The 27,374-nt window shown below is 44.3% G+C and overlaps 2 protein-coding genes across 4 annotated transcripts; one reads left to right on the plus strand and one right to left on the minus strand.

Moving 5' to 3' along the window:
* Positions 1-5,653: 5,653 nt before the first annotated feature.
* Positions 5,654-18,446, plus strand: LOC119023392 (CD9 antigen-like). Of its 3 annotated transcripts, XR_005076253.1 has the most exons (9): positions 5,654-5,880; positions 12,081-12,183; positions 15,127-15,224; positions 15,335-15,409; positions 15,505-15,588; positions 15,701-15,757; positions 15,862-15,945; positions 16,063-16,895; positions 17,037-18,446. XR_005076253.1 is itself a non-coding variant. In XM_037105285.1 (8 exons), the coding sequence occupies exons 1-8, from the start codon at positions 5,812-5,814 to the stop codon at positions 16,126-16,128; spliced, it is 636 nt and encodes a 211-aa protein (XP_036961180.1). In that variant the 5' UTR covers positions 5,654-5,811; the 3' UTR covers positions 16,129-18,446. The 3 variants fall into 3 exon arrangements, 2 of the variants coding, with proteins under 2 accessions (XP_036961180.1, XP_036961181.1); XM_037105285.1 differs by having other exon boundaries at positions 16,063-18,446; XM_037105286.1 differs by lacking the exon at positions 5,654-5,880 and adding an exon at positions 10,139-10,504 and having other exon boundaries at positions 16,063-18,446.
* A 1,544-nt stretch (positions 18,447-19,990) lies between these two features.
* Positions 19,991-26,741, minus strand: LOC119023625 (mitochondrial glutamate carrier 1-like). The gene is made up of 10 exons (XM_037105733.1): positions 26,587-26,741; positions 24,489-24,602; positions 23,945-24,070; positions 23,205-23,260; positions 22,700-22,790; positions 22,492-22,610; positions 22,208-22,403; positions 21,948-22,105; positions 21,743-21,818; positions 19,991-21,656 (listed from the first exon to the last, which is right to left on the minus strand). The coding sequence occupies exons 2-10, from the start codon at positions 24,509-24,511 to the stop codon at positions 21,497-21,499; spliced, it is 1,005 nt and encodes a 334-aa protein (XP_036961628.1). The 5' UTR covers positions 24,512-24,602; positions 26,587-26,741; the 3' UTR covers positions 19,991-21,496.
* Positions 26,742-27,374: the final 633 nt, after the last annotated feature.

A 27,374-nucleotide genomic window follows, 5' to 3' on the forward strand; every position in this document is an offset into this window, starting at 1 on the left:
TAGGGTTAATATGTAATTAGTGGGGTAGGAAATGGATTGTGCTCTCAATAAGAGCACAAAAATAAGTTTTTCTCCCCTATATTATTTTTTTTTCTTGTGAAAGAGTTACCTATAGTTAGTTACGTCATCGGGCCCCTAAAATTGAATCAAACCAAATAGCCTGAAAGAAGGAACATCGCTGGTAGATCTGTTCAAAACAACATAACACAACAACATGTGAATGTATTCATACACGACAGAATATTAAGAAGATGAAGATGTTGGTTCCCAAGCATGGTGAAACTTGGTTACCTTCATCAAAACATAGTTCAAAATATACATCAATGCTCAAAATTGTCCATACACATGTTAATAACGTGATTTAAGTCATTCTTTAGTCCCAATGATTTCAGCAACTCTCATTTTAATGTGACGGAATGAGTGGAACAAATACAACTTTGAAGTTTGTTTCAATAATTCATTCATTATAGGTTGTCTGACCAAATCTGCTGGCTCAAAAATATAAACACAGCATATTGGATGATTGATTTTAGTGATTACGAAATGTTGTGTCAATCAGATTTCTCCTGTAGCATGGCCTCTCAACTTCCTCAGAGGGATTATGATTGATCACGGCAGATGGCTTTTCTGAGCCCATTTTAACTCGGGGCTCAGGGCTCGTTTGACACACCCATTAGACTCAGCCACAAACACTGCAACGGAGACATCTAAAGAGCTCAGCATTGATCTGAAAGAGCACATTATTGATTTGAAAAAGTCAGGAGAGTCACTTGGAGCCATTTCAAAGCACGTACAGGTCCCAAGAGTTCTCCAGAACTACTTGTCCCCACAGTCGCGTAGGAAGGACGGTGTTGTATTTTGAGTTAGAAACCATGTTTGACAGTAGAAAGTAGTACAAATGGTGTGCATACAGTAACTTAGTTGGGTGAACAGATACAGATAATGGTGTACTCACTCGTTTACTGTATAGTACGTAGTTCACAAAAAATGACTGTGGGCCTCTACTGACTCCCTTTTAGTGTTTCTTGGTATACAAAAGTGTATTTAGGAACATGAACACAAATATGTAAATCCTGACACACAGCTCCTCTAGAAGACAGGTAAACAAAACAAGTAATAATACGCTGACCTGGCTTATCATTTGGGGTTGATTTTTGTTCTATCTTATTCCAAAGATTATCTGCAATCAATCAAATTACAACGGTTACAGGGTCTGTGCAACAGACAGTGACCTGCTCTAACTGGCGGGTAATTCAGCCCTATGCGTGAGTGAGTGCCAATTACAGAAATCCACAAAAGATGAGAAGAAGATCATTTACCAAAACAGAAATCTCTGACAGGATCCTGTAAGAATATGCCTCCCGATGAATAAACTGATACCTGATACCAAATGAAAAGGAGAGGAAAAATGACTGTATTCTGCATCTCTCCTCACATCACATCCATCCCCGGGTGTCAGACTGTGCTCCCACCTTGGCTGCTGCCTCACAGATCATACAGAACACAGCGCTTTTTTTCAGCTTGGACCGTGTTGCCAGGAGACCTCATCGCAGCAAGGCCCTCTGATCAAAGGCTTTTTTTTTTTTTTTTTTGAAAAGGTGACCTCAGGTAACCTTTCACTTTGGCGGGAGCCGCAAACAGGCGATGTGGTTTGTTAACCACTTTCTCTCCATTTTTTTTTTCTTTTTTTTGCTGCAGCAGCTGTGAAGTGAAACAGTGAGGAGTGAAAGGTTCAATTGAATTCTGGCTGCAAACTGTAAAACCATCACAGACCTCCAAGTAGACGGAATGGATGGTCTATGCATTCGCTTCTTCTAGTGATTTATTTCACACCTTATACTTTTCAAAACTGGGTAAAAAAAATATAATAAGCATCATGGTAAGTGGTGAATACATAGTTAATTGTACTTGAATAGTCATATCACTGTTAAAGCAGACATTGATCAATGATGAATCCCTGTATTCAGATGAAATGAAGCTAACTGGAAGCTAAAAACAGGCCGGAGCTGACTGGAGACACGGTGGGCAGTGCTGGCTCAGGCATGTGTGAGCTGACCAATCAGAGCAGACTGGGTATCTGGAAGAGGGGGGCTTTAAAGAGACAGGAGCCAGAGGCTAGTGTGTTTCAGACAGAGGGGGGATACAGTACTGCAGCACTTGACAGTATGAGAAGGTTATTGGTTGTTTTTTTGTTTTGTTTTGTTTTGCATTAAAGCATGTAAAGCTATTCTATCAGTAAGATAAAAATATGAACCTGAATATGAAAACAATATGTCTCCTTGAACAAATCCCACAATGCTTGATAGACCATATGTTAAGCAGAGAGGGGGCTCTGGATTGTGGCCTTTGATGACCCTGATGATTGACAACAAGCCGAAACAAGTCCGTCTGCTAAAGTTGTTGTCTATACACCAAGAGCTTTACAACCTCCTTGAACAATATATACTGAAAAGGTTATAGCTGCAGCTTTACAATCAACACTTGTTTAATAAACAATCTTGGAAACAAGCATTAACAAAAGTGAATTAACTATACATTTGCCATTCATTAATGATGGTTATAATAAAGTTGTTTCCTGCTCAAGCAGGCAAAATATTGATGTGGATGAATATTGTGAATGTACAGCACTCCCTCCCCTCATCAGCTGCTGTCAAGAAGCCCTTAAAACAAGTCACCATCATTAACGCACAGCACAGCTTTCCACTGCAAAGAAATGATGGCGTGTTGGCAGTGTGACCCGTAGATGGTGCTGTGCTGCCACAGATAGAAGTCCCTTCCACCAGTAGATTCTCCCTCCAGGCTGTTTTATTGCAGCTTGATTACATAACAAAAATATAACATGAAAACAAAAACAAAAAAAATAATGAAAAGAAAGAAAAGAAAAAAACGCCTCCTAATGGCATGAGACCATTGCTGACCCTCACAGCCAACCATTATCACAGTCTGTCATCAATAATGATCTCAGAGCTGAGGAAAAGGTCCAGGCCTTGACACAAACATGGGTGTGACAGATAATAACAAGCTATTACTGATCCCACCCGTTCAAGGGAGAAGGAGAAAAGCAAGGCACTTCATTCAAATTCGAAAGATGTTTGAAATAACCAACACAGTGGGCTAAATTAAACTTTGTCAGTCGCATCAAACATGGCCACACAGTACTATATATTTGAGCGTGCCAAACCCATAATGCACCTCCGATATACCACTTTGAGCTTCGAAACAATCTGGTCGGCTATTTTTACTGCACGTTCTTGTTCACATTGTTTGGAATCCCATAACTACGCCACCGAGAGGGACGCAGTGGTCCAGTTTCACAAGTCTTATCAGCCTTTCCTCTTTTGGCTCTGCCCTGGTTAGCGTCCAAACTAAACAGTTTTTTTTTGTTTTGTTTTGTCTTCCCCCCGTCCTCCACGTCTTCCCTTAATGAGTCTGACAGCAATAACTCCCGCTGCTCTGAGACAGACACAACGTGTGGCTGGCTGAAAAAGAGCCACGCGTTGGTTGAGAGTCACATAAATACATCATCCACGCGTTTGTTCTCGCCCTCTCTCCCTCCACAGTGTTATTCATGTCTGACCCCTTCGTCCCTCCCTCAGCCTGGCAGACCACTTCGTTCCTCTATAAGGACATTTTTCGAACCAGCGCCTGATTTCCCAGAGACATAAATGTGCTGCTCTCTGGACGTCCCCCCTGCTCTCCATGGTTGTGGGGAAAATATTTATGTCGAACATGGTGTTGCTGCTGAGTTTTGCGCTCCCAGTCACGGATGACACCGGGGGAAGAAATCCAGCAGAGGGGCCGCTCTTTCCATTTCATTAATAGCGGACTCAGTTTGCGCTCAGCTGATGATTTGCACAAAGCATCTAGGGATGAGAAATGCTCTGAGCAAGAGGTTAACTTTGGTAGGAAAACAACTCAAGTAGCGGAATTATGTGGGCAGATTGTAACCACGTTATTTTTGGACTGACATTTCCATAAACGTGTTTTTTTAATTTTTTTTTTTGGTCCTCCCACAAACGATGACTTATGATGAAGAGCCCCTTTTTCTTTTTTGTCCAGGAACAGACTTTCAGGCCATCTTTAAAGATTAAGTCGAAAGAGGAGGACAGCAGATGATAAACTTGTATGAAGTTAAGCTCTTTAACTCATCACTCCACGTTAGTGTCATGGAGAGCAAACAGAAGGAATGAGAGGCTGCTTCAGCCCCCAGTCCGTCCTTTGAGTTCATCAGCTAGTCTTTCTCGATAAGTTAGAAAGCAACTTGCCTTTTTTTGTTTTGTTTTTTATACATTTGTGCATGTATTTACTTCCGTAAGAGGCTTTGCATGTTGCTGCACCAAGATCTGGTTTGACTGCACAGGAAATCTCGAGGACGGTTGCACCGTTGCAGTTAGGAAATGCCTCAACACCTCACCAGCGTGGTTCATCTTGTAAAGAGACAGTGACAGTCCATGTGATTACAACACAGGTCTTTAGAAACAGCTGCTCCTGCTGTCTTAATAGCGAGCTATTACAGTAGCCTAATTCTTCCATCAAATAAAATAGCCTGCAGGTTCCTAACCTTTGCACCTGCTGACAAAGTTTTTGGTAGGTTTTTGGGGGTGTTTTTGTGTCTCGATAAAGATGAGAACGTAGCCCACTATATATATCAGTTAAAGTAAAAGATGCCACTATATTGCAATTTTATCCAAGCTGAGAAATATCTTAAGGTTACAATGCTGACGTGGATTACTGAATCATTACAGGATGTCTGATTTGAACTGGCACACATTTCTTACTATTTCAAACCCAAACTCTGACGCTTGAACCACTCAATAAGCAGTAAATAGGAAATTATGTTTGTCACCACCGGTAATGACCGCAGACCACAGTGTGACGTGTGTTTCAAAATGTTAATATACAGAATATCAGCTCATCGACAAATATCGACAGCCGATCCAATAACAATGCCACTTGGAGGCTACAGATGCAGAGCACAAAGAGGAGATTTCTCCTCAGTTTTACTCAGCTGCTGCACAGTACATCCATGATGCAGCAACCTGTTCCTTTCGTTTTTTTTCTCAGTGATTTCAGTATTCTATCATTCTTTTATTTTATAATCCATTCATTGTATTGCAAATGGTGCGCAGTAGTCTCTAAACCTGGTGGGGGTTTTTTGTCAATCGCTTGGAAAGCACTTTGAATTGCACTTTGATTTGATGTAATGTGCTGTGTGAACAAACTCTGATTGATTGAGGGCCTGCAGAAAAGAGTCTGGTAACCACTGAGCTGAAATATCACGTCATAGTCTGTCTGATGATTATATTCAGTATTATCAAACTAAAAACCTGCAAATGAATTAGTGACTTAAGTCGTTGGATGAATGTAGTGAAGAGAGAGAAGAATATTTGTCTCTGCGCTGTTGTGCAGCAGAGGTATTGTGTAGCAGAGCAGGAGTAACTCATAATCTAAGTGCAGCTTTCGCTGATACTCTCCGCCATTGTAAGTACAATTACGTGCAAACAACTGCTCGGCCAAACATTTGCCGAGTCCCCATCGTGTAGTCTCGGCCCCCCCTGCAGCCCCCCTCCGTATTATTGAAAGGGGCGGTCTGGAAAGAGTTTAAGCGGATCCTGCGGTGTTTTGTGTGCGTGTGTGCGCGCGCGCGCGTGTGTGTGCGAGAGAGAGAGAGAGAGAGGACCGCTTCTTGATGCACAAGTGTTCTTACCGTTATTGTTGTCACAGCGTGCGGGGCCAACACAACCGTCAGAGCGTGTGTATTATTTGTTTTTTTGCGGGACTAAAGGCGCAACACAGACACATCCAGCAGACATGGGGAAGGTGGAAGGAGGAATGAAATGCGTGAAATACCTTTTGTTCGTCTTCAACTTTATATTCTGGGTAAGTGCACGCTCGCTGTTGTGCTGTGTGTGCCAGTGTGTGTGTGCCAGTGTGTGTGTGCGGATGAGGCGTGCGTAAATGAACGCAGAGCAAGTGCAGCCGCGCGGACTCCTCACTCCACACAGCTGACTTTTTACACCCACGTGTTTATTTTAGGAACGACGCCGGGAATGTTTGCGCATTTCGGCTTCCATCCTGCTCCCGAGGGTGTCCTTTGTGCTTTATTCGTTAGTGGCCCGTCCGGCGTGGCTCGGCTGTGCGTGGCGCGGAAAGGGTGACTGCCAGCTGGTCTCTTAGGTTTGGCTCACCAGGCTCAAATCAGATTTTCCACAGAGGGAAAAAAAAAAAAAAAAAAAACGCCCCCCTCCCAATTTTTTTCCTGGGGAAGCGTGTTTTTAAGACTGAATGAAAAGACAGAGATTGAGGGACAAGCATGGAAAACTAATTCAGCAGTTGGCTCACGCACAGCTTCATTAACAGACGCTGCGGAGCTGATTGATAAAGTTACACCCACCCCGAGGCGCGACGCCCCCCTCCGCTGCTGCGCCCTCTGAATTCTTCCAAAGCGGCCCTTCAGGAGGAGAGACAAGAGAGTCACTTTTAAAAAAACACTGTCAGGTGCATGTGAAAGGTGTGTGTGTGTGTGTGTGTGTATGTGTGTGTGTCCTGCACACAGTATTTGCACATGTGACGGCTTTGTCAACACCAATCAGAGAGCTTGCTACAAATCAAGTACAAGAAGATTGTGAATGATCTGTGTGTGTGTGTGTGTGTGTGTGTGTGTGTGTGTGTGTGTGTGTGTGTGTGTGTGTGCCAGCGTTCCCCCTCCTCAGAGGGGACGCTCCTTTGTGTGTGTGTGTGTGAGAGAGAGAGAGAGAGAGAGAGAGACAGAGAGAGAGAGAGAGATTTTCCAACAAGCATCTGTGGAGTGGATCAGGCGCTGAGTGCACCGTGAATGGATCCATTGTGACAGCGGGACAATAGCATAACTTCAGCCTGCTGCTCCTGTTGGAGCACTGAGCGCTGTAGCTCCACCGGTCCCACCATTAAGTTGTCCTATCTCCACTTCCCCACATCCTGCATGGGTGTGGCTGATGCTGAAATCACCCCTTTGATTTCATTGTGCGGAGAGGTGGTGAAGATGAGAGGGAGAAAAAAAAAAAAAAGGGGATGGGCGACGTGGGCAGACACGGGAAAACACAGAGAGGAAGTCAGGATAGGAGAGAAAAGGGTCACTGGGAGATTGAGAGGGATATTCGTGTGCGTGTGCGCGTCCTCGCGTGGCAAAAGAGGGACAGTTGGCCTGAACGTGACCCAGATAAAGACAGAAAATAGATCAGTATCAGGATAGCGGGATAGTCTGTGTGTGTCTGTGTGATTTGCTCCTCTGATTTGTTCTGGACAGTTTTTTGCACATTTCCCCCGGGCTGCAGATGAACAGTGACGACACCCTGCTCATCATCACAGCATCACAAACACCCCGGGCCTGCAAGCCGTCACTGTTGATGGTGGAGTGAGAGATGATGAGATGAGTGTGTGTGTGTGTGTGTGTGTGTGTGTGTGTGTGTGTGTGTGTGATGAAAGGGGTGGAGGAGGGGCAGATATGTTTCCCTTTAACCCCCCCCCACCACCACCATTACCACCTCCCCTCCCCACATGAACTCAGAGCGGTGTCCCCCGAGTGTTGTCAGCAGACGAAAAGCCGTGAGACATACTGGCACTCGCTCGCTTCAAACACAAAGATGTTTTCACCCGCATGATGAAGAGCGTCGCACACTGCCCCGTCTGACAAATCACAGCCATCCATCAGTTCTTGCAAAGTGGCTCTGTGTTTATAAACCTCCCTTGACTTTCGCGTCACAGCGTCATGATGTAGCGAGATTCCTGCACGGCTCCGTCCCCGAACTGTCGTTAATACAACGCAGGCCAGGCTCTTGTTTATATTACGCTGATAGCTTCAAATGCAACAGCCGCAGCGGAACATCAATACCTTTCGGGCTCGTCAGGCCTGTGTTTGTGTGCCATAGTTCACTGACTGCCCTATTTAGTCAAAAATTAAGCCCGTGAGGTAAACAGCGCGGGCCAAACGCGGCTCGATGCGTGAGGAAGATGCGGCACAAAGCGTGTTTTCCCACATGTGGCCTTCTGGTGCTCTTCCTCCTCATCAAAACCAACTGATTTCACATTTTTCCTCTGGATTCCTTTTGGTTTAATGATTAATTTGGTTATTCAATAAAAAAAAACAAACAGTTGGTTTAATGGTTACCTGTGCAACAGAAAAAGTCTTTTTTTGCCCTCCTGAAATCCCCTCATTTGAAAAAGGCCCCATCAGTGTTTTATGTTTGTTATCCCCGTCGCTTAAATTGTTTCAGATTCTACGGATATATTAAAAGTATTTCCACAAAGAACGAAAGATTCAGTGAGTAACAAACCGGATCATCGGACTAAATGTTGGCAAAGTAGATTTCTGCCATCCACGGATGTTTTGCAACTTCATATTTCATTCGGTTCAGTTTTTCTATTTTATGTCGTGACCGTGCTTTACTCATTGTCTGCTTTTGGTTTAGGCATAAAAACACTCGGTCAGGGGGTTTAGGAAAAGATCTTGTTTTGGCACAAAGCGCCTGTTCTGGTTGTGCCGAGGTCTGTTCAAAAACACCAAGTCTGTGGCCACAAACACAGCTGGAGATGTCCCAACCCTCTTGTCAGAAATATCTGTCTTTTTTGCCGGCAAACAAACATGGCTGGAAACTCGTCTGAGGTTTCTTTAAAAAGACCCTGTAGTTTCGCGCTTATAAATGCTGAACTGCAGTCACTGGCAGCCCCCCCCCCAACCCTACCGATATCACAGTCAGGTCATAAACATTTAATCCGAACATGAACATGCTACGTAGGACTGTAGGATCAGCAGATTGCAGAAAAGTTAACTGCGGTTGCATGGCAGCCTTCACCATCCATGTTTATCAGAAAAAAGTCGCCTTTAAATGTTATTTGTCTCTCAATCTGCGTCATGCGGTCCTGATTCCATCGCTGAATAATCTCAAACAAACAAATGTAATCAGCAAATCTAAGAAACGCGTTTAAAGCGATAAGGTGAGATCAGATCGTCTGACGGGAGGATTAGCGGTCTGGTCTTTCCGATGCAAGAACAAGAGGAAGCGGTGACACAATTGTCAGGATCATTTTTCCGATTCTGCCCACAGCTGTTATTTTGAAGAGCCGGCCAACATTTGAATGCTGGATTTCAAAATCAATACTGGCAGTAAACATTGCTCCGGCCCTGCAAACACACGGGCCCGCGCGTGTTGTTGATGTGCGCCACCAAACGCTCCCCCACCCTCGCCCTGTGGCAGCGTACAATGGGATTCGCTCCACCCATAATTATCTCAGCCCTATTTACACTTTCCCTCTGCCCATCATTTTTAATATGTGCTTGCATCTGTTTTCCCAAACACATGCCAGACAGAGGGCCACGTCTGAGCAGCTTGAATCACTCACCGATCACCGCGGGGTTCAAAGGGAGCAGTTTACAGTTGTTTTGCTTGCACACTTTTTGTTTTTAATTTACACTAAGACTTTTTTCCTTAAAAAGAAGAAAGTGGATCATGCCACAGACTGTCTCTGACCAAGACCACAGCCCTGTGTCAGCTCGGCACTCCGCTCTCATGGAAATTCCCCCTCACAAAAACACTATTTAACTGCGCCGTTAAAGAGTCGGCCTTCACACTGTAAAGGAACCTCAATAAAGCTTTGACAGAGAGATTTCCATCCCCCCGTCTAGAAATATCCACAAACTGTCCTCAGAGGTGCGGCCGCTCTCACTTCCAATTCAGAGACTTATACGGAACGTAGATCGGAGTTTCAACCCGACATGATGCCGATTCTGTCGTCTGAGGCGGGGGGGGAAAAAAAAAGATGACCGCTCTTCTAACAACTTACTCTCCCTTCCCTCTTTCATTCTCTCTTTCATTGTGTCTCCCTCCTATTGTGCGCCAAAGCGTATAGTCACAGGGAGACACTGGGTCTTTGTCCTGTGGGTTGAGGAGGTTGGGCGGGTGCAGGGGAGGAGGGGGGATACATGGAGATAAGTCGGATGGGCAGGTTGGGCGGGCGGTAGGGTAGATTTGTGAGGTTAGAGAGGCTGTGAGAAGAAGGGAGGGGTGTGTCTGCTGTGAGACGGGGCGATGATGGCAGACTAAGTGGTGGGGGGTGAAGCGAGGAGGCATGTAAGCAGTGGGGTTAATGGGACCTGTGGGATAGCCGGGCTCATGAGTGCCATAGTTGAGAGTGTACTTAGCACGTCAGCCACTGACTGCAGTGTTGTTTGTGGGCCCCCCCTGTGCTAAAATGGAAGCTTTCAGCGCGGTATTCGTCTGGTTTTGAAAAGGCTCTTTAAATGAAGCCGTAATAGTAATGAGGTTTGGCCGAGCTCTTTGCAGTAGTGAAGCAACCACCTGCTCCTCCATACAGCAGCAACACAATACGGCTGGCTCCCGGGACGACCCGCCGGCGGCGGTCTGCACCTCGCGCCTCCAACAGCGGCATCGCACCATCGGGTGTTCCCGCAAATACCAGCGTTAAACAAATCCAGAGCCCCTCTCCTTCTCTAATCCAGCCTGGTTCAGTAAGTCGACATTTCACCTGCCCTCTCTTCGCGGTGCTTTATGGCTTTGGACCTGTTAATCCCCGAAACCCCACGAGCTCAGCTGTCCCATACATCACCACACATGACACTAAATCCTCCGTTTGGGAGGAAGCCGGCTTCCCAACACCTGTCCTTTTCTGATGCTTTACAACTGAGCCCTTGGCTCCACTTCAGACCAAACGGCGTGAAATTTAACCTGTGGATATGGAGCGGAGGAGTTTGTAGATTCTGAGAGAACGAGGACAAGATGCAGAGGAATGAGAGAACAGTTGCAAAGGCAGACAGGCGGGGCAGATTTTAGTAAACAAGTGATCACAGTAAAATGAAGACACAGATGTGGAGGAGTTTGTTTGTGCCATGGCAACACGGCTTTCTGCTTCGAAAGAATTAACTCTGAGCTCGGGGACATAGAGACGGTCACACAAACAGAGGTCTACCTAGACGCTGGGATCTGGGACAGGGAGACCACGTGACGAGCTCTGCAAACGACTCTCCATTTGAACAAATCATTGTATTTCTCTGCGCACAACCACACAGAAAGGTTTTCAGACTGGATTATCCTCGGTGGGCTCGGTGATCATTAAACCCTCGCAGTATTGATCAGAGCTCCCACCACAGTCTCTCTCTCAGAAAAAATGTCATTTCACCTCAAGGTTTTCAGAACTTCTTTACGGGATAAAAGTTTTTTGTTCTGCCAGAGTCACTTTGCCGTAAAGCAATTGCACTGCAGGGATTTCATTCGATGTATACCAGTGGTTGGGTTTTTTTTTTTTTTTTTTGGATGAAGGAAAATATGAGCAACTTGTAACCACATTTCCAAACAAACAGGAGAGCCTGTTAAAGCTCAAGGTGCCACACTGCTGCCCGCAGCCAAGAGGGTCATTTCTCCCTACTGGAGAGCCAGAAATCAAGCGAGGTGTTTCACACTTACATAACTTTTCTGGGGTCGGGCAAACTTAGCGGGTTCGGCACACTGGGACGATGCACTCGCAATGCAGTCGGATATCAGACCCAAAATATTACATTTAACAGCACCAACTCTCGAAACGATGTTTCTGTTCGAGAGTCGGAGTGGCTCGGAGCGGAAACTCCACACCACCAGTTGCTTTATTAATGTGGAAAAATCACACTTCAAGCCCTCTGAAGGCATGAAAAGCACCAACTTCCTCTGCGGTTAAGATGAAAAGAGCATTGTGTTTGCGCTGAAATCAAAATACAGGAATGATGTCAGATCTAAAGCAGGGAACAAGATAATAAGAGAAACAGGCCTCGTTTTAAAATAACAGAACATTGATTTTATACCTTGTTGTCACTGAATTGTCTGCAACCACGTGCCATTTTAACAATTATTACATCTTTTACCAGAGAGGAGAAAAGGGAGCCTGAGGGAAGACTAGCCAGTGAATACAGTTGGCATTTATTAGGGTGCGGTTGCCTGCGTACACATGAGACTGTGGGCCACTCAGCTACAGAGGTCCTTTATTTGTTCGTTTTCCATGCATGTTTTTCCTTTCAAAGCTTATTACAAGTCTTTCTGCCCTCTCTGTCTCTGCAGCTGATGGGATCCTTCGTTCTGGCGGTGGGACTGTGGCTGCGTTTCGACCCAGAAACTGTGTCCCTGCTGAACGGCGATAAGGCTCCAGACACTTTCTTCATTGGTGAGTACCACGGCACACCTCGGCCCGTCCAAACAGCAGAAGCGCACACAGTGTAGGTGTGCAACAGCGCGCCGTATCTCACTCAACACAAGGCTGTTGACAGGGCTGGGCGATATGGTCTTAAAGGAATATTTACCCTGTTTCTAGGTTATGTTTTAATGTTTTGAAATCGCCTCAAGAGCACTGAATAAATCCTATGAAAAAAAAAAAAATCACTTTGCAATATTTTTTGACCAAGTGTCTCCATAATGATACTGTGTCGATATTTTAGGGATGACATTTGGTACTTGAAAAACATATTAGAAACATCAGTCATATGGATGGTGTGACTAAGTGGGTAAAAGCAAGTATAAAACTGAGTGGAGCAGACGGAGAAGTTCGGAAAATGTCATGACTTTGCTGAAGTGCAGCCTTTAAACCTGCCCAGTGAAAAGATCTATCGTCACTGTTGATAAGACGGTCGCAACTGGTTCCAAACGGAAAGTTTTTTCGCCAACTACTTGCGTTGATTAAATGTTCGCATTAAGACCATATTTCACTTTGATTTACAATACTGGCTTTGAACTGAGGAATTTGAATATGGTTTCTTTCAGTCAGGCAAAGATGACAATAAGATCTCATTTGCACACCCAAAATGATAAAAGTTGTTTTTAAATGAATATGTAAAACTGCTCGTGCTACAATGTCCCGGAAACTTTTTGTTCTTAGAACACAGACTATATTTAGTTCCATATATATGGACATTTTATATGTAAAGATTAAATGCGTTGAAATGACGTCTGTTTGTAGACCACATTTCAGCTGCTAGTGCAAAGTGATTCGAAGAAATACCCTCACATTAATCACTGTCATCTCTCTTTCAACAAATTATCAAAACAGTTACACAAATTTGTGTTTTGTGGTGCGTCGATGTTGTAACCACGTTTTAGACCAATGATGCGACTGCAAACATAGGTACTATACACACCGCACACATACGCATCAAACTGTCGTATTAGTTCCATCTGTCTGTCTCAGTCAGGAAAGGGGTTGTGAAATGTGTGGGTTTTTTTTTTTTAATTCCGTACAACTGCTTCCCTCCGTGCACATACACACAGACACACACATGCACTCCACAAACACACATAAAAGCCAACACATGCACAGAAATGGTGCGCGAGGGAAAAGCGTTCAGTGCTCCTCAGCAAATCATTATTTCTGTGTGTAAATACGTACGTGTGCGGTGCTGGACAGAGATTTACATTCGATTAAATGTTCTCTGAAACGTGGCCGCGCTACGTTCACACACCGGAGATGAGTGTGAATAACAGGAAATGACTGCAGTACATGGAGCGTTAATGCACGAGGGAAACACACTGGGCAGCACGACACCTCTCAGTCGGCCACCCTGCCCAGATGGAAGGAAAGAAATGGAGGGAGGGTGACAGAGTTGCTCGAGCTGTCCGTATGGAACATATCATATGGAAGAGGACAATTATATAAACAGATGGGGATCCATGGCGAAGGTCTGAAGGGAAAACAGGATGGGACGTCAAATAAAAATGACAGTGCAGACTGGGAAAAGAAGAGGAGGAGGAGAGAGAAGTGTCTTACTCTCTACTTAGCAGTAAGTGTGTTACTCAGGATAATGTCAGTTATTTTAACAGTGTCCAGACTAAACTATTCTCCTCCTGATGGCCGCTTCACTTCGCTTCCCTGGAGCCGGTTTAGGGCTCATGAGTGATCGCAGTCGAGTGCTGCAGAGATTTACTTTCTTACAAGAGCCCATAATAACATAAAGATATTTCCTCCCTTCCTCCCTTTGTACAGTAAGAGTAAACTGAGGCTCTTTCTGGCCTGGAGATGGGTGGCCTGTGTCAGGTCCTCTGAGAGCGCAGTGCTACACATGGCTTTGACAGTGAGAGCTCCGTCCCAACAGACACAGCTGAGAGCGCCCAACAGTTGCTACGACCTCGTTCCCAATCCCGCGGCTTCACGCCCACGCAAAACATGTATTTACTCTTGAATGACGTATAATAGGAAAATGTCAACAACTTCATACGTAGAGCTGAAGGGAAAACCAATGCAACATTCAGCCAAGCTAAACCAAATAGAGCACCGGCGTCTCTTTCAGTCTGCGAGTGCAGCGGCGTCACTTGTAGCCAGTTGTTCAGCATGACAACTGATCGTTTCCTAACTATGATGTGAAAAAGAAGAAGAAGAAGAAGCTTAAGCTGCCACTCGAAAACAACACAAGAACTCAGTAATTCACATCACGTCAAGCTTTTTGGCTGACGCGGTGGGATCCTATGAAGGGCCTTTCCTCCCTCGTTCCCACCTGAGCCCACATCACCTGAGGGGGCTCACTCGTCCTCTCTCGCCCCTCCATGCAGAGCTGTCGCCTAGCAACAATGCGCACCTGTACGAGTGCACTGGAGGAGACTGTTGAATTCCTCCCTGCCGTCCTACCCTGTCATGTACCTTTCCTAATTAGAGGGGTTAATGGGCGATCATCTAAGATCCCACCCCACAAGGAACGTCATGAGGACGCCCTTTTAAAAGGGAAAAATAAACGTGCGTCCACTCCTCAAACAGGAGCTGACAAAGCCCCGATAACTTTGCAGACCACAAGAGTAATACAGCCTGAAATGTTAATGCCACTGTCTGAGCTTTGCTTGGCAATCTACAGCAGAGGACTGGTTAGTGTTACATTTCTAGATCTGTACCACCCCCTGCTGGTGACTCAGTAAACTAGGATGGGCAGATGAGATTGCTGGGAAAAACAGAGGGAGGAATCGATCGACAGAAGTCAAGTGAATGCAACATTTTGGGTTGTTTAGGCCACTTTATGTTGATGAATGAAATATACACGTTGTTTTACTTGTTACTGTTCTTGAATAAAGGTCTTGTTTACCTGCCTTTTTTGTTTGTTTATTTGCTGACTATTTGTCTCTGTTCCCTCAGGTGTGTATATCCTGATAGGAGCCGGCAGTCTGGTAATGCTGGTTGGTTTCTTTGGCTGCTGTGGAGCTGTTCGAGAATCTCAATGCCTGCTGGGTTCAGTGAGTACAAATGCATGTACAGAAGTGCTCATGATGTTTTGCAGTAGTTGGAAGAGTACATGCATGCATATATACGTACATATTTTTCACAAGTACCGTACATTTTCCAGTTCTTCGCTTGTCTGCTGATCATCTTCGGTGCTGAGGTGGCAGCAGGGGTGTTTGGATTCCTAAACAAAGACAAGGTACGTTTATTATCCTACAGCTTGAGTAGCACGGTGAGTGCGGTAACTTCCAACGACAACACGTCATTGATTTTTTTTTTTCCTCTCGTACACAGATTATCGAAGACGTTCAGAACTTCTACGGAACAACATACAATGAAAACAATAACAGCACATTGATCATGTCATACCAGAAAGTAGTAAGTAAAAAAAATGTGTTATTCATGAAGAAAAAGCACATACATTTCAAAGCACATAACTATTTCCAGCATGCTCCCAATTCTTTAATGTGTTTGCTTTTTCCGTTTCCAGCTGAACTGTTGTGGAACCATAGCCAGCCCCTGCCCCGAAGCCAAACCAGACACCAGGGTAAAGATCTATCACTGGCTCCTGACTCAGGACACAAAAAAAAAAAAAAATCAATTCTGCCTCTTTGTTGTCTAATGAATAGTGTACGAATCTTTGTCCCGCAGGACTGTGAGACAGGCATCAAGGACTTCTTCAACAGCAAACTCTACATCATCGGGTACGTGGGCATCGGCATCGCTGGAGTCATGGTGAGTCAGGCTTTCAGAAGAACTGAAAACAAGCAAATGCATTCTTTTTATCGTCAGAGAGAATGTTTGGGGTTTTTTTGTTTTTTTTTTATTAAAACTCTGTTTTCCTCTCAACAGATCATTGGGATGATCTTCAGTATGGTGCTCTGTTGTGCTATCCGAAACAGCAGGGAGGTCATCTAAGCTGGATCCCCGACCTTCACCACCCCCATCCCCGAAAGACTGTATAGCCTTCAGATCAAATGTCGACCTCTGTCCATCTCCCACCCAGGGACCCGGGAAATACCAATACTTCCTTTCCACTACGGTGCTCACCCGGCTCCCTTGACCCGATATTCTGCTATATTTCTCTGAATATTTCTACATTTATTTGCTGTCACAAGTTGCAAACATTCTGTTAAGACTTCAGACCATTCACATATCCAGTGGGAACAGTATGAATTCTGCTGCTGACCTGACAATCTGTCAAATTGTTTCTCCACATTTGGCCATTTGGCAACCAGTACGAATTTGAACCCGCATATTGTCGCAGACGTGTCAAAGCTTTTTTCGCACAGCCTTGACACTGACCCCCTCGGCTGTGGGAAACTGTAGCCCGAGAGAGCATTCTGAGGTGAAAGCAGCTGAGTTCGCTTGTACGTGCGCACACATGAGCGCGCGGACACATGAGCGCAGCAATGTTGTGTTACACGAGACCGCAGCCTTAAAAAAAAAAAAAAAAAAAGGTTGGAGGAGTCTCGTAGGGAACCCTGATTGGTGGAAACGTGAGTGGGGTGTCAGGAGAGGGAATGGAAGGCGAATGTTTCGAGCATGCATTCACCATGCAAAGCGCTCTTCCCTTACACCAAGTCTGCATAAACTGAACGATCCACACCGAGAAAAATCTGCCGTCATCTTAAAGGAACAGTTCAACATTTAGGGGAATACGCTTGATACCTCTCTTTCCCGAGGTCAGTCAGTAAAATGTAACTCTCTGGAGAAAGACGGCTGATTGTTGAGTCTCATCCACAGCTCGTCTGATCATGACATTATGTTGTCAGCATTTTTAGATCTGGGGATGACGCTCAATAATCAGCTATCTTTCTCCAGAGGGTTACATTTTGTTGCGTTCAATCAGAAAACTGAGAGCCCTCTCATGTCTGTGTCAAATATGAAGCTACCGGGAGAAAACAGCGGCTTTAGCGTAGCATAAGGACTAAGTCAGATGGTTTACATGTTTCTGGTATTTATGCTGAGCTAAGCAGCCCCAAGGGGAAAAGGTCCTCGTCTGTTACATAGACCTGGTGACACAAATACCACTTTTCTACAATTTCTTTGTAATGCATACGCTCACTTACGTAACAGTACTCCGGAGTCTCTGTTGACTGTGTGTCAAGATGATCTTGCGTACATGTTTACAGGCTAAAAATACACCAGCCGGTCGACTGAGAATAGGCACTGGGGCTGTAAATTTTAGTTGTCAGAGCCGGCTCTTTGATCCCTTCCATCCTCCGTCTTTTTCCCCTTTGTGCCTTAAAAGTACAACCAACCACGAAACGAAGACGACCCCTCTCAAGACATGCCCAACCTGGAACCACTTCCATTTATCCAGGGTAAATCAGGCCACTGTTAATTCTGTAGAGTGTATTAAGTGTCAGGACTCCGGTATGTAAATATGTGTGAGTTTTCTCCTAGTTGTACATTATTTTGTGGCTGACGTGATGCTTACTAACATGCCATGCGTAGACAGAGGCTTGCCGTAGTTGTACAGTGTTGTAGTCACGACGGTGTTTGCAGTAGTGAAAGCGAATCCACACAACAATAAGAGAGCTTCTTAACGTGCCTTTCTTTGATAACGAGCTATTTTTCAACAACAGGCTGTCCTATCCTGAACGCAGCAGAAGGTCGTAGCACACGTGTACATATGTTCGTAAAGTTGGACTGCAATTAATTGACGAGTAGCACATGTGGTTTTGACTCGCCATCGCCGTTTGGTGTAAAGTGTCACAGTCGACTGAAACAGCTGAAGTGGTGAAAGCAACAGTTTCCCTGCCAAGTATTTCAAAACCCTCTTGGTACTAAAAAAAAAAAGAAAAGGAAAGAAATCTGTTCTCCGGACATTGTCTCGTATGTCCCAATGATCAAGATACGCTGAATAGAGGATTTACTCTTTTTTTACATGTCAGTGTAATGAGACACAAGCGACGAGGAAATTGTGCCACCTCAGGCTGTTTGGGTGCCACTGTGATGGGTGAGGCGACACGGCGGAGTCACACCGTCTCTTCAGAGGCTCCGGTGGGTTAAAAACAGGATGAACTGGGAACAGTGTAGCGCAACTCAACCCACAGGAGGCCGCCGCTGCGTTCCTCGGTTATATTTGTTTGAGCAAATCTGGTGATGTGAAGACACTGTGTACACAGTCGAGCCTTTCGTAGTTGATTGTGTGTTAATTTATTTTAATACCATTCCAGGCTTCTCAGGAAGATAGGTGTTTGAAGTTTAATAAAGCTTTTAAAGTTTTACGCAGTTTCCTGTCGTATTTCGTCACGTTTTGACATCATTAGTTCATTGTTATTTCCTGTTACTGAAAGCTGGTAATGTGATACACAGAGGAAGTAACACATCAAGAACAGATATATATATACACACACACACACACACACACGGCTCCTGTCACAATTTCACTGTATATATAAACTGAGGTGTTTATCTTAGCACAGTTTTACAGATAAATAAATTAAACCTGCTAGTAGTCAGTGATGTAACTACGTATTTTCTTTGCTGTACTTTATACTGCATTTTTAAATGAATTTTGTTGGCAATCAGATGACAAAAAAAAACCCCAACAATATATGTTTCGATAACATTAAAAATGTTGAATATCGGACCTGATTTAAATGTGTATAATTTACACTTGTGCTCTAGATAGTCGAGTACATTTAGTATCAGATGGTTTAAGACTTTTACTCAAGCGCAATTCCTATGGATGACTTTTACATCTTGTCAAAGTAATATATGATATCTTTACTTTTACTCAAGTGTGACTTTTGGGTATCTGATATTGGTAGTGGTTAACCTGCTCTATGAAAAACAAGGTAAAAAGCCAGAGTGGTTGGGGGAAAAAATGAATCATAGTCTTTGTCAGATGCTTTTTGTTTTGTTTTGGTACATATGTTTCTGATCTGGCTCTAGATCGGATTTTTCTCCGGTTAATCTTGTTATCTCTCCCATTAAAAGACATCTCAGCATCGGACTCCACCAAAGTCCACACTGGTTTTTCTCTAGTAACTCAACACCTTGCCAAAGGTAACGGGCTGATCAGATCGTATCTTAATTATACTAGAATTACATGAAAAAAGCATAAAAGGAATTTTTATAATTCTTCTTGATAACAGATCATGAAAATGACTCCCCTATGCACACAGTCAAAGTTAATGCTGTAGTTATATATATAGCTTTCCAAGTATAGTATATAGTATACTGTAGTTGTAGGTATAAATATAGAATAGATCTGGTGACTACCAGGAGAGCCAGCACTTATCGGCTGTAGTGTATAAATAAACAGTATGAGGAGAAGTGTGCTGGAGATGTACAAATGAGTTGTCCCGCTTGTGAAAACTAAAAATGACCAGAGAAGTGATGAAATACAATTATAGATTCAAACCGACAAACACTACATTGTAAAGGGATGTCGTTTATAGTTCCTAACAGCTATTTTATTTGATATCCCCGACGATTAAGTAGGTTTCCAGGTTTAGCCGCATGAGTTTCAGCTTTCTGCACTTGAGCCTAAGGCACAGCTGAACATTTAGGCGAGGGGGATAGTTATGCGTGCGATGAGGCAGAGGCCTCAGGACTCCCCCGGGGTAGAGTTACTCCAGCACTGCAGCATGAGCATTTCTGCTGCCACAAACTTGCCCATGCCAGCGATGTATGTGTGGAGGAGGAGGAGTGTAACACCTCCTCAGCTTGCATCAGAAAACACGTCTTCATGTCCACAGTCGGCCTGCTGCGAGGTTTTTCTACCTTCATGTCACGGTACACAGTCAAGCACCACAAGTAAACACTGCATTTAAAAATATTTATTCAGCATTAAGAAATCTTTATTTACATGCGCAATTCCAAAAATGAACTCATAAATAATCATATCCAACTGATTGAACAGTTTTGAAAAGGTCGAAGTGTTAAAACTGCTCACTTTGAGAAAACTACGGGGGGGAAAAAGAAAGAAATACAGGCGAATCATTCACATTAGAAAAACAGTCAAAAGTACTTTGACCGGTGACATTTTCTAGAAGAGAGAGAGAGAGAGAGAGAGCACAACCCAGCCCTGCACTCTGTTCCTACATGCCTGACATGACACATTCATGCAGGCTCCTGTTTCTCTAACATCTGACCGTTCACAGACAGCCACTGTCAGCTCAGAGAAAGTGGCTATACGCCAGTCGTGTTGCACTTTTTTTCACCCCCCCCCAGAAAAGACTTGGTCCCAAAAGCAAATGCGAATCCCATTAATACAGTCCCGTCCGTCATCAGTCTGGTTCATCACCCTCGTCACAAACAGAGGAAGGACCGACCGACCGCGAGAAGCCTCGCTGAGCTGCGTAGTTTCAGCTTGCACGTTACATAAACGATTGTGTAGGCTGCCACAGAAGATTCACAGTGCCCAGTAAAAAAAAAAAAAAACACCCAAACACCTCAACCACATTTGTCCTGAAAAATAAACACCGGTGCGCAACTATGGTCAGCGACAGCTCTTGTGACTCACTGTAAAAGCAGTGTAGGTAAGCAGGCAAACAATTCGAGAGCAAAACAACATAGGATCCTGGTGAGGGCATGGCGGCGGACAGCCAGCCCAGACGTGTTGTTCAACCACTTCAGCAATCCCGATCTTTTCCAAATTACGTTCAAAAGACAACACGTGACAGTAATTTCGAGTCAAGTTAATTTGTTTGCGTAAAAATAAAATATATATATATACATAGACAGGGGCCAACGTCCACGGCCCAGTTTCACATGTAACCCTTTAAAACAGGATCAAAGCTATTCAAGTTTCGATGTTCTGCCTCTGTTATTGCTCTGTAAATGCTCCCAGGCACAGTCAGGTCCCTTTTGCAGCACCGCGTAACAGCAGACACCAAGACGTACAGGTTAGGGTTGCAGCGAAAGGTAACTGATAGGGGGCATATTTAAGGATGGGGGCTAAATCTGGCAAAAACAGGGGTAAAGGTTTGGTGTTCAGTCTGACTTGGGTGAAATGTTGATATATGTCAGGCCATCAAGTCGCCCAGTGAAGGAAGCAATCATTTCCTTGTAATAAGCTCAACTGAAGCCCATATAGACAGGCACGTTTCAACCTCAGTCTCTCAAATCAGAACTAGGCATGCTATAAGAGGTGTACTTTACAACCATTTCGAAAAGAAATGGCATCTCTGTGGTCCACTTGGCGTTTCACTCTGAAAGCCTCAGACAATAAAGAAGGTACACAGTAACAGAGAGCTGGGTCCATGGCTGCCTGTCATTTAATGATGTGGCAGGGAAAAAAAAAAAAAAAACTAAGAGAACAGATTGTTTATGCAGAGTAGATGTTGTAGGGGGTGTACCCCAGCAGGAACTCTCCAACTCCTACAAAGTAAACAACCTGGGCAATGCCAAAGAGTGGGGCAATAACCAGAGCACGGCAACTGGCCCCCTTGAGGAACGCCGTGGGTCCCTCCTTCTTCAGGATCTTTCTGTAATTTAAAAACAGGAGAATGAGGGTTAGCATGTAACCAGCCACTCGTGTGCATCATGTTGGATGATAGCGCGAGTCATTTACCTGACACAGTCGACGACTCCATTGTAAGTTTCCTCATTTGCTCCTTTTTTGAGCGATTGCAGCCTCGTTTTTACCACTGAAGAGGAAACACAGAGTTTATTTCAGTTCAGAATTTATCAATCTGTGACACAACTGAAAACTGAAGTTAAAAATAAGACCGAAATTCACACATCAACCAGTAATCTGCACCGACTGAGTCCCTCACCGTCACAAGGGCTGACCGTCACAGCAGCGACGCATCCGGCCATGCAGCCAGACATGAAGGACCAATAGAAGGGCACGGACGGGTCTTCAGATGAGCGCTGGCCGAGCTGGTGCAGGTGTGCAAAAAGAGGGAAGTACACAACGGAGAATGGGATGTCCCTGAAAAGACAACAACAACAAAAAAAAAAAAATCACATTAAGAGACTGTTGAAAAAGATGAAAAAACTGTCATACAAGAGCGAGCATCTGCTCCCATCCCACCTCATCAACGTGGCTCCGAGCCCCCTGTACAGTCCTGTGACTCCTTTGGTCCTCAGCAGCTCTCTGGTGATCTGTGTGGCGGACACTCGCGTGACCTGAGATGCAGGGCTGGTGTTGTAGGCACGGCTCAGAACAGCGCTGGTGCCCCCCATCTTCAGGGTCGTTACTACACTGGGCATCACCCTCTGCTGGGCCGCTGACAGGTACAGGAAACTTATCAAAATCTGACCAAGGACATCCCAAGACGGACATGTGTATGGACATGTGCATTTCCGTGTAGTCACCTAGTCTGCCAGCATCCTGCATCTGGATCTTGAGCATCTCCATGGGCGTGGTGACAATGACCTGGCACATTCCTGCACAGCATCCTGCCAACATCTCCCTGAACACCGTCAACCTGCCACTAAAGACGCACAGGAGAAACATGGATGGGATTACAAACCAAGCAATGACACTGCGGCGCGGCGTCCGTCTTTTGGTGCCAACGCTCACCCATCTTTGCTCAGCCGGTGGCGGAAGAAGTCGTTAGCAGCTAGTTTGATGGCCTTCTCGGGGGTTATCAATGTGAGATTCACTGCAGCGCCTGCAACGCCAAGAAACATCCATTCATTCTGATTAAACATAACTTATTTCACATGCAGTGGTTTGATCATTTATTTTTATTTTAAAAAGCAGAGCTATAACAACAACAGCAGGGTGTCTGTAAAGAAAATCCCCTCTCTATAAAGCAGCAACAGTTGTGTGTAAATCATAAACAGTCAGAGCTTCAGCACAGGCCGTGCAGTGACCTCTGGTGCATGTGGTCACGTTCGTACAAGATGGACCGCTGACCCAATTCTCTATCAGCCTATTTATATTCGATCCAAGTAATAAGATATGAGAGCATGGAGAATGAAAACATGACAAACACATCTGTATGATAGCCATATTCTTCTTACAGAGGTTATTCATTAGACACATGAAAAAGTGAGGGCGTGGACAGCGTTGTTACTCTTACCTCTGTACATGCCAAAGTAGCCTTCGGATTTAACTGTTTTTATTAGGCAATCCATCCTGAGGGGACATAATGAGAGAGTTTCAAATTAGGATTTGCTGAAAACTTGCATGGCAAGTTAATTTCAAATCACAAGAATCAGCAGTTTTTTCTCTTGGCGGGTGTTGGTACACTTGCCAACCGTGACAACTCAATAATAGGAAGTATTTAGAAACCAAAGCAGGGTTCTGCTTTACCCTTTAGGGTACCACCAAAAGAAACTGTCATTCAAAGATGGCATTTCCTGCATTCTGGTGACATTTACAGAATGAAAATAACACATAAATCAATAAAAAAGTCAACTGCAACATTTCTAACAAAGTCAGAAAACAAAGAAAAATAATTTGCCCTCTTCGTGACTCAGACACCCCTGTGATTGACAGATTTTACAGCCCTTTCCTTTAAAACTTTATGTATGAAACAGGAGTTCTTCCCTTCAGGGTTTCAGAAAGTTTTTCAAAAACTCTTTTTCCTCTCCATTATTTTGTCAGTCTCTCACTTCCTGAGGATGACGAGGAGCAACAGTACAGAAGACTACACGCTGCACTGTGCCAGAAACAGGTTTTGATAACTAAAAATGGGAGAGAGAGAGTAAAAAATCGTCAAAGATCTGGAGAAATATGGGAGCGTTAAAAAAAAAAAAGGCAGTCTCCGAGGGAAACGAGAGGGTTTGTACGTCTGGGGTGCGGTGTGGTGGTTCTTACATGTTCTTGTAGAGCTGCTGCCCGCTGCGCTGGTTCTGCAGCCGGGTCTTGGCCAGGTCGATTGGGAACACACAGGTGACTCCTACCATGCCTGCAACCCCTCCATTGATCAGTTTGGCTGGGAGACTGTTAAATGACAAGTCCAAACAGACATGCGCACGACGGTCATTCCAATTTTCTTGTCACATTCCTGCACACGGAGCAAGGTGGGGCAAAACCAGTTGAAACGAACCTAAACCAGCACAAAGACTGGTCAGCTGCAGCACACGTAACTGTATGCAATTCATCACGGCTTTTAAAGTGTATGTGTAAGGCATCAGGATTGCTACAGGACTGGGCATAGGGTGACTGCTTCTGGGGATTCCAAAAATAACTTGTCGACACAGTCCATTAAACATCATATGAGCAGGAGGCATCACACAACCTCGGGCTTCTGTGATTACATCTCGAGAAACAACAGCTGGCAAATGAACAGGATTAAACAAATCACAGCGTGCTTTATAAGGAGGGTTTTGTCGTTCAGGCGGACGGAGCAGGTTGTTACCTAATCTGTTGTTGCTGGGCCATGGTTCTCGGTTGTTGTCGGTGCAGAAGTTGGTCGGCACAGAGGAGGACGAGGCCGCAGAGGGGAGAGCAGGCTGAGAGTCCCTGAGAGACGCTGAGCAAGGCGAGAGCAGAATGAGGCTCAGGGTTATATATATAGAGAGAGAGGCAAGTCCAACCCTGCAGATCCAGGGATAAATTCACCATTACTCTCCACCCACCGCACCAGCCAGCCAAGAAACAGAGCCAGGGTCAGGCATTACCCTGCTGAGAAATCAAACCGCAATCCAGATAGCTCCCAAGGATACACCTGACAGCTGTGGGATGGCATTAGTGCCACTGGCAAACAGGTCCTCTGTCTAAAGCCTGACGGACTATATGCACCCAAAAATACAGATTTTGAGATTGCAATACAAGTCACAATTAGTGAAAATTATCGTTTTTGCATCATAATTTTCCTTTTCACTTAAAACATTTTAAAAATCTATTTAAATCATGATGTCATGTCATCATGAGACATTCATTGGAGTCTATACCATACACTTACAATACACGGCTCAAAATTGTTTATTCCGTGACACATCTGAATTGTCATTTTGTGAGCCCTGAACATGTTTGGCCCCCAAAAATAATTCCAGCAAATTTAATTAGACTTTTGTTGCGTATCCATGCACATCATTTGGAGCAGTGCATTTTTGCTTGCCCTCTATGTCATCTTTTTATTCATTTATTTCTATATATACTAAAGGAGAATTGTTAAAGATGACCGACTGTTTTGTCGCCCAGTTTACCTTTATCAAAAACTTGTAGCAGTAATACTTAAATTCGCAGACCTCCCACGGACTGAGTGAAATGAATAACACATTTATAGGAGTCAAACAATTTGAAGAGAATCAGTTATCTGAGAGGACTATGGCTGTGCAGGTGCTGTTATACATCATCAGGGTAATTTCACTCAAGGTAATGATAAAAGTTCTACAATAAGACTTTTCTCTCAGGCGGTCACCAGTATTCCTATAGATGCGCCGACATGCAAACACATGTCGAGTAGATCTCGTAAGCGTTGAACATAGGCATTATGTAACATGACATTTGGTGGAGCGGGCATCAAGTACTGCAACAACAAAAAAAATGAGCATGGGTTGGCCAAAAATGTAGTTTTTCTGGTTTCACATGATAATAAAAAATAAAACTAGAGGTTCAGTATTTCAGATGACAGCTGGTGAAGACTGAAGTATCAGAAGGTCTGCAGGTAACAGAGTAAGGCGTAGCATTCATTTCAACAAGGGAACTGTGTTTTCCTCTGGATGTATCATTAGATATCACAAGCATGGATTCTCTCGTGCTTGACCGAAATGTGCACATCTGCTGACAAAGATCTCGTAATCGGTTGGTGAAATGCATGCAGGAGTAAGAAAACTGCCACCATCTACGCTTAAAAACTAAACTTATCTAAACTTTAAAAAAAAAACAAAAAAAAACGATTGCGCATCTACATCGCTTTGCACGGTAGAGTGTGGGCTAAGGGCTTCTTATTGCATTCAAGAGCACGTCATAAACTCAGAAATATGTACTGGAATGGCCACAAAAGTTGTTTAAAAGCGGGAAGATTCGATGTTTCTTACTTATTTCCCTTTGTTGAAATATATACCTCCGCCTTTCTATACTGGCAAATGTTAAAAAAATAAATAAATAATCAAATTGCTTTTTACAAACTTCACTAAATTTGTATTCAACTTATCCTCGGGGATCTGTGTGGAGATTTTCAGCTGTTTTCGCTGCAGCATTTTCTTAATAATTTGATGATGATGATGATGATGATGATGATGATGATGAGTGTGTCAGTCATTTGATTTCTTTTTCCTGTTTGTGTGTTTGTTTTTACATGTCAGTATGATAATGCATGCGTTTTTGGTAAGACGGAAGTATATATTTGAACAAAGAACAATTAAAAAAGATGTAGTTATTTCAGATTTCACAGCGTGCTCTTGAATGCACCATGAAGCCCATCAACGCAATTTACCGTGCAAACCGATGTAGACGCGCAAGACGTTTATTTAAGTGTAGCTGGTCCGACCGCGGCAGAAAAACGAACCTACCTGGAGGTGAAGTCACAGCGTCAGTGTGTTTCTCTGCCGGCTCTTCCTCCGCTCCGAGCTGCAGCGCGACTCCCTGATCGAATGAAGGATCATGAGGGCGCCGGCAGCAGCTGCAGCAGCTCCGGGACTCACACACCTGACTTCTCCTTGACCAATGTGAGCAGTTCATTCGTAAAGTGGGATGGAACGACACCTCCCAGCAAAGGTAACCCGCTAAACCAGGTGAGCATGATGCAATACCTGCATGAGATTGTTCCATTGCAGGGATGAGAAGTGCGTCAAACACAGGCCACGCTAATCACTTAAATAATGATTCATCAATTAATCATTCACTTTCACCATTCCAGTCACAGGACTCTGGTAGGGTGCTTGATTCTCTGACACACTTAGAGGCAAGCATCACCTTCACCTGTGTGTAGATCAATTTGATGGAAGTGAATACACAACAAGGATGGCCGTTGTGCCCTCTGCTCTGTTAGTGCATCAGTGGATACTTCTGTATCGCTTGCCAGCAGGGTGAACATGCTGTGTCTGTTGCAGTCTTTGCCATTCAGTTTTCTCACATGCCTCACACGTCCCGTGTCTTGGCCAAAAAGCTGGCATTGAACACATCTCAAAAGCTTAGACTTTGGAGTCTGCCCGACAAGAAGTATCCTCTCTGCTGACATACACAAACCGTCATTAACCATCACAGTTTCGAGCATTTTTTTTCTCATCTAATATAACTGCTTCTAATAGAGAATAGGTCTGATGAAATGTTGCAAATGGTACCGGCAAAGAGGCGGAGG

Source organism: Acanthopagrus latus, chromosome 7 (assembly GCF_904848185.1).
Source record: "Acanthopagrus latus isolate v.2019 chromosome 7, fAcaLat1.1, whole genome shotgun sequence".
NCBI classification, from domain to species: Eukaryota; Metazoa; Chordata; class Actinopteri; order Spariformes; family Sparidae; genus Acanthopagrus; species Acanthopagrus latus.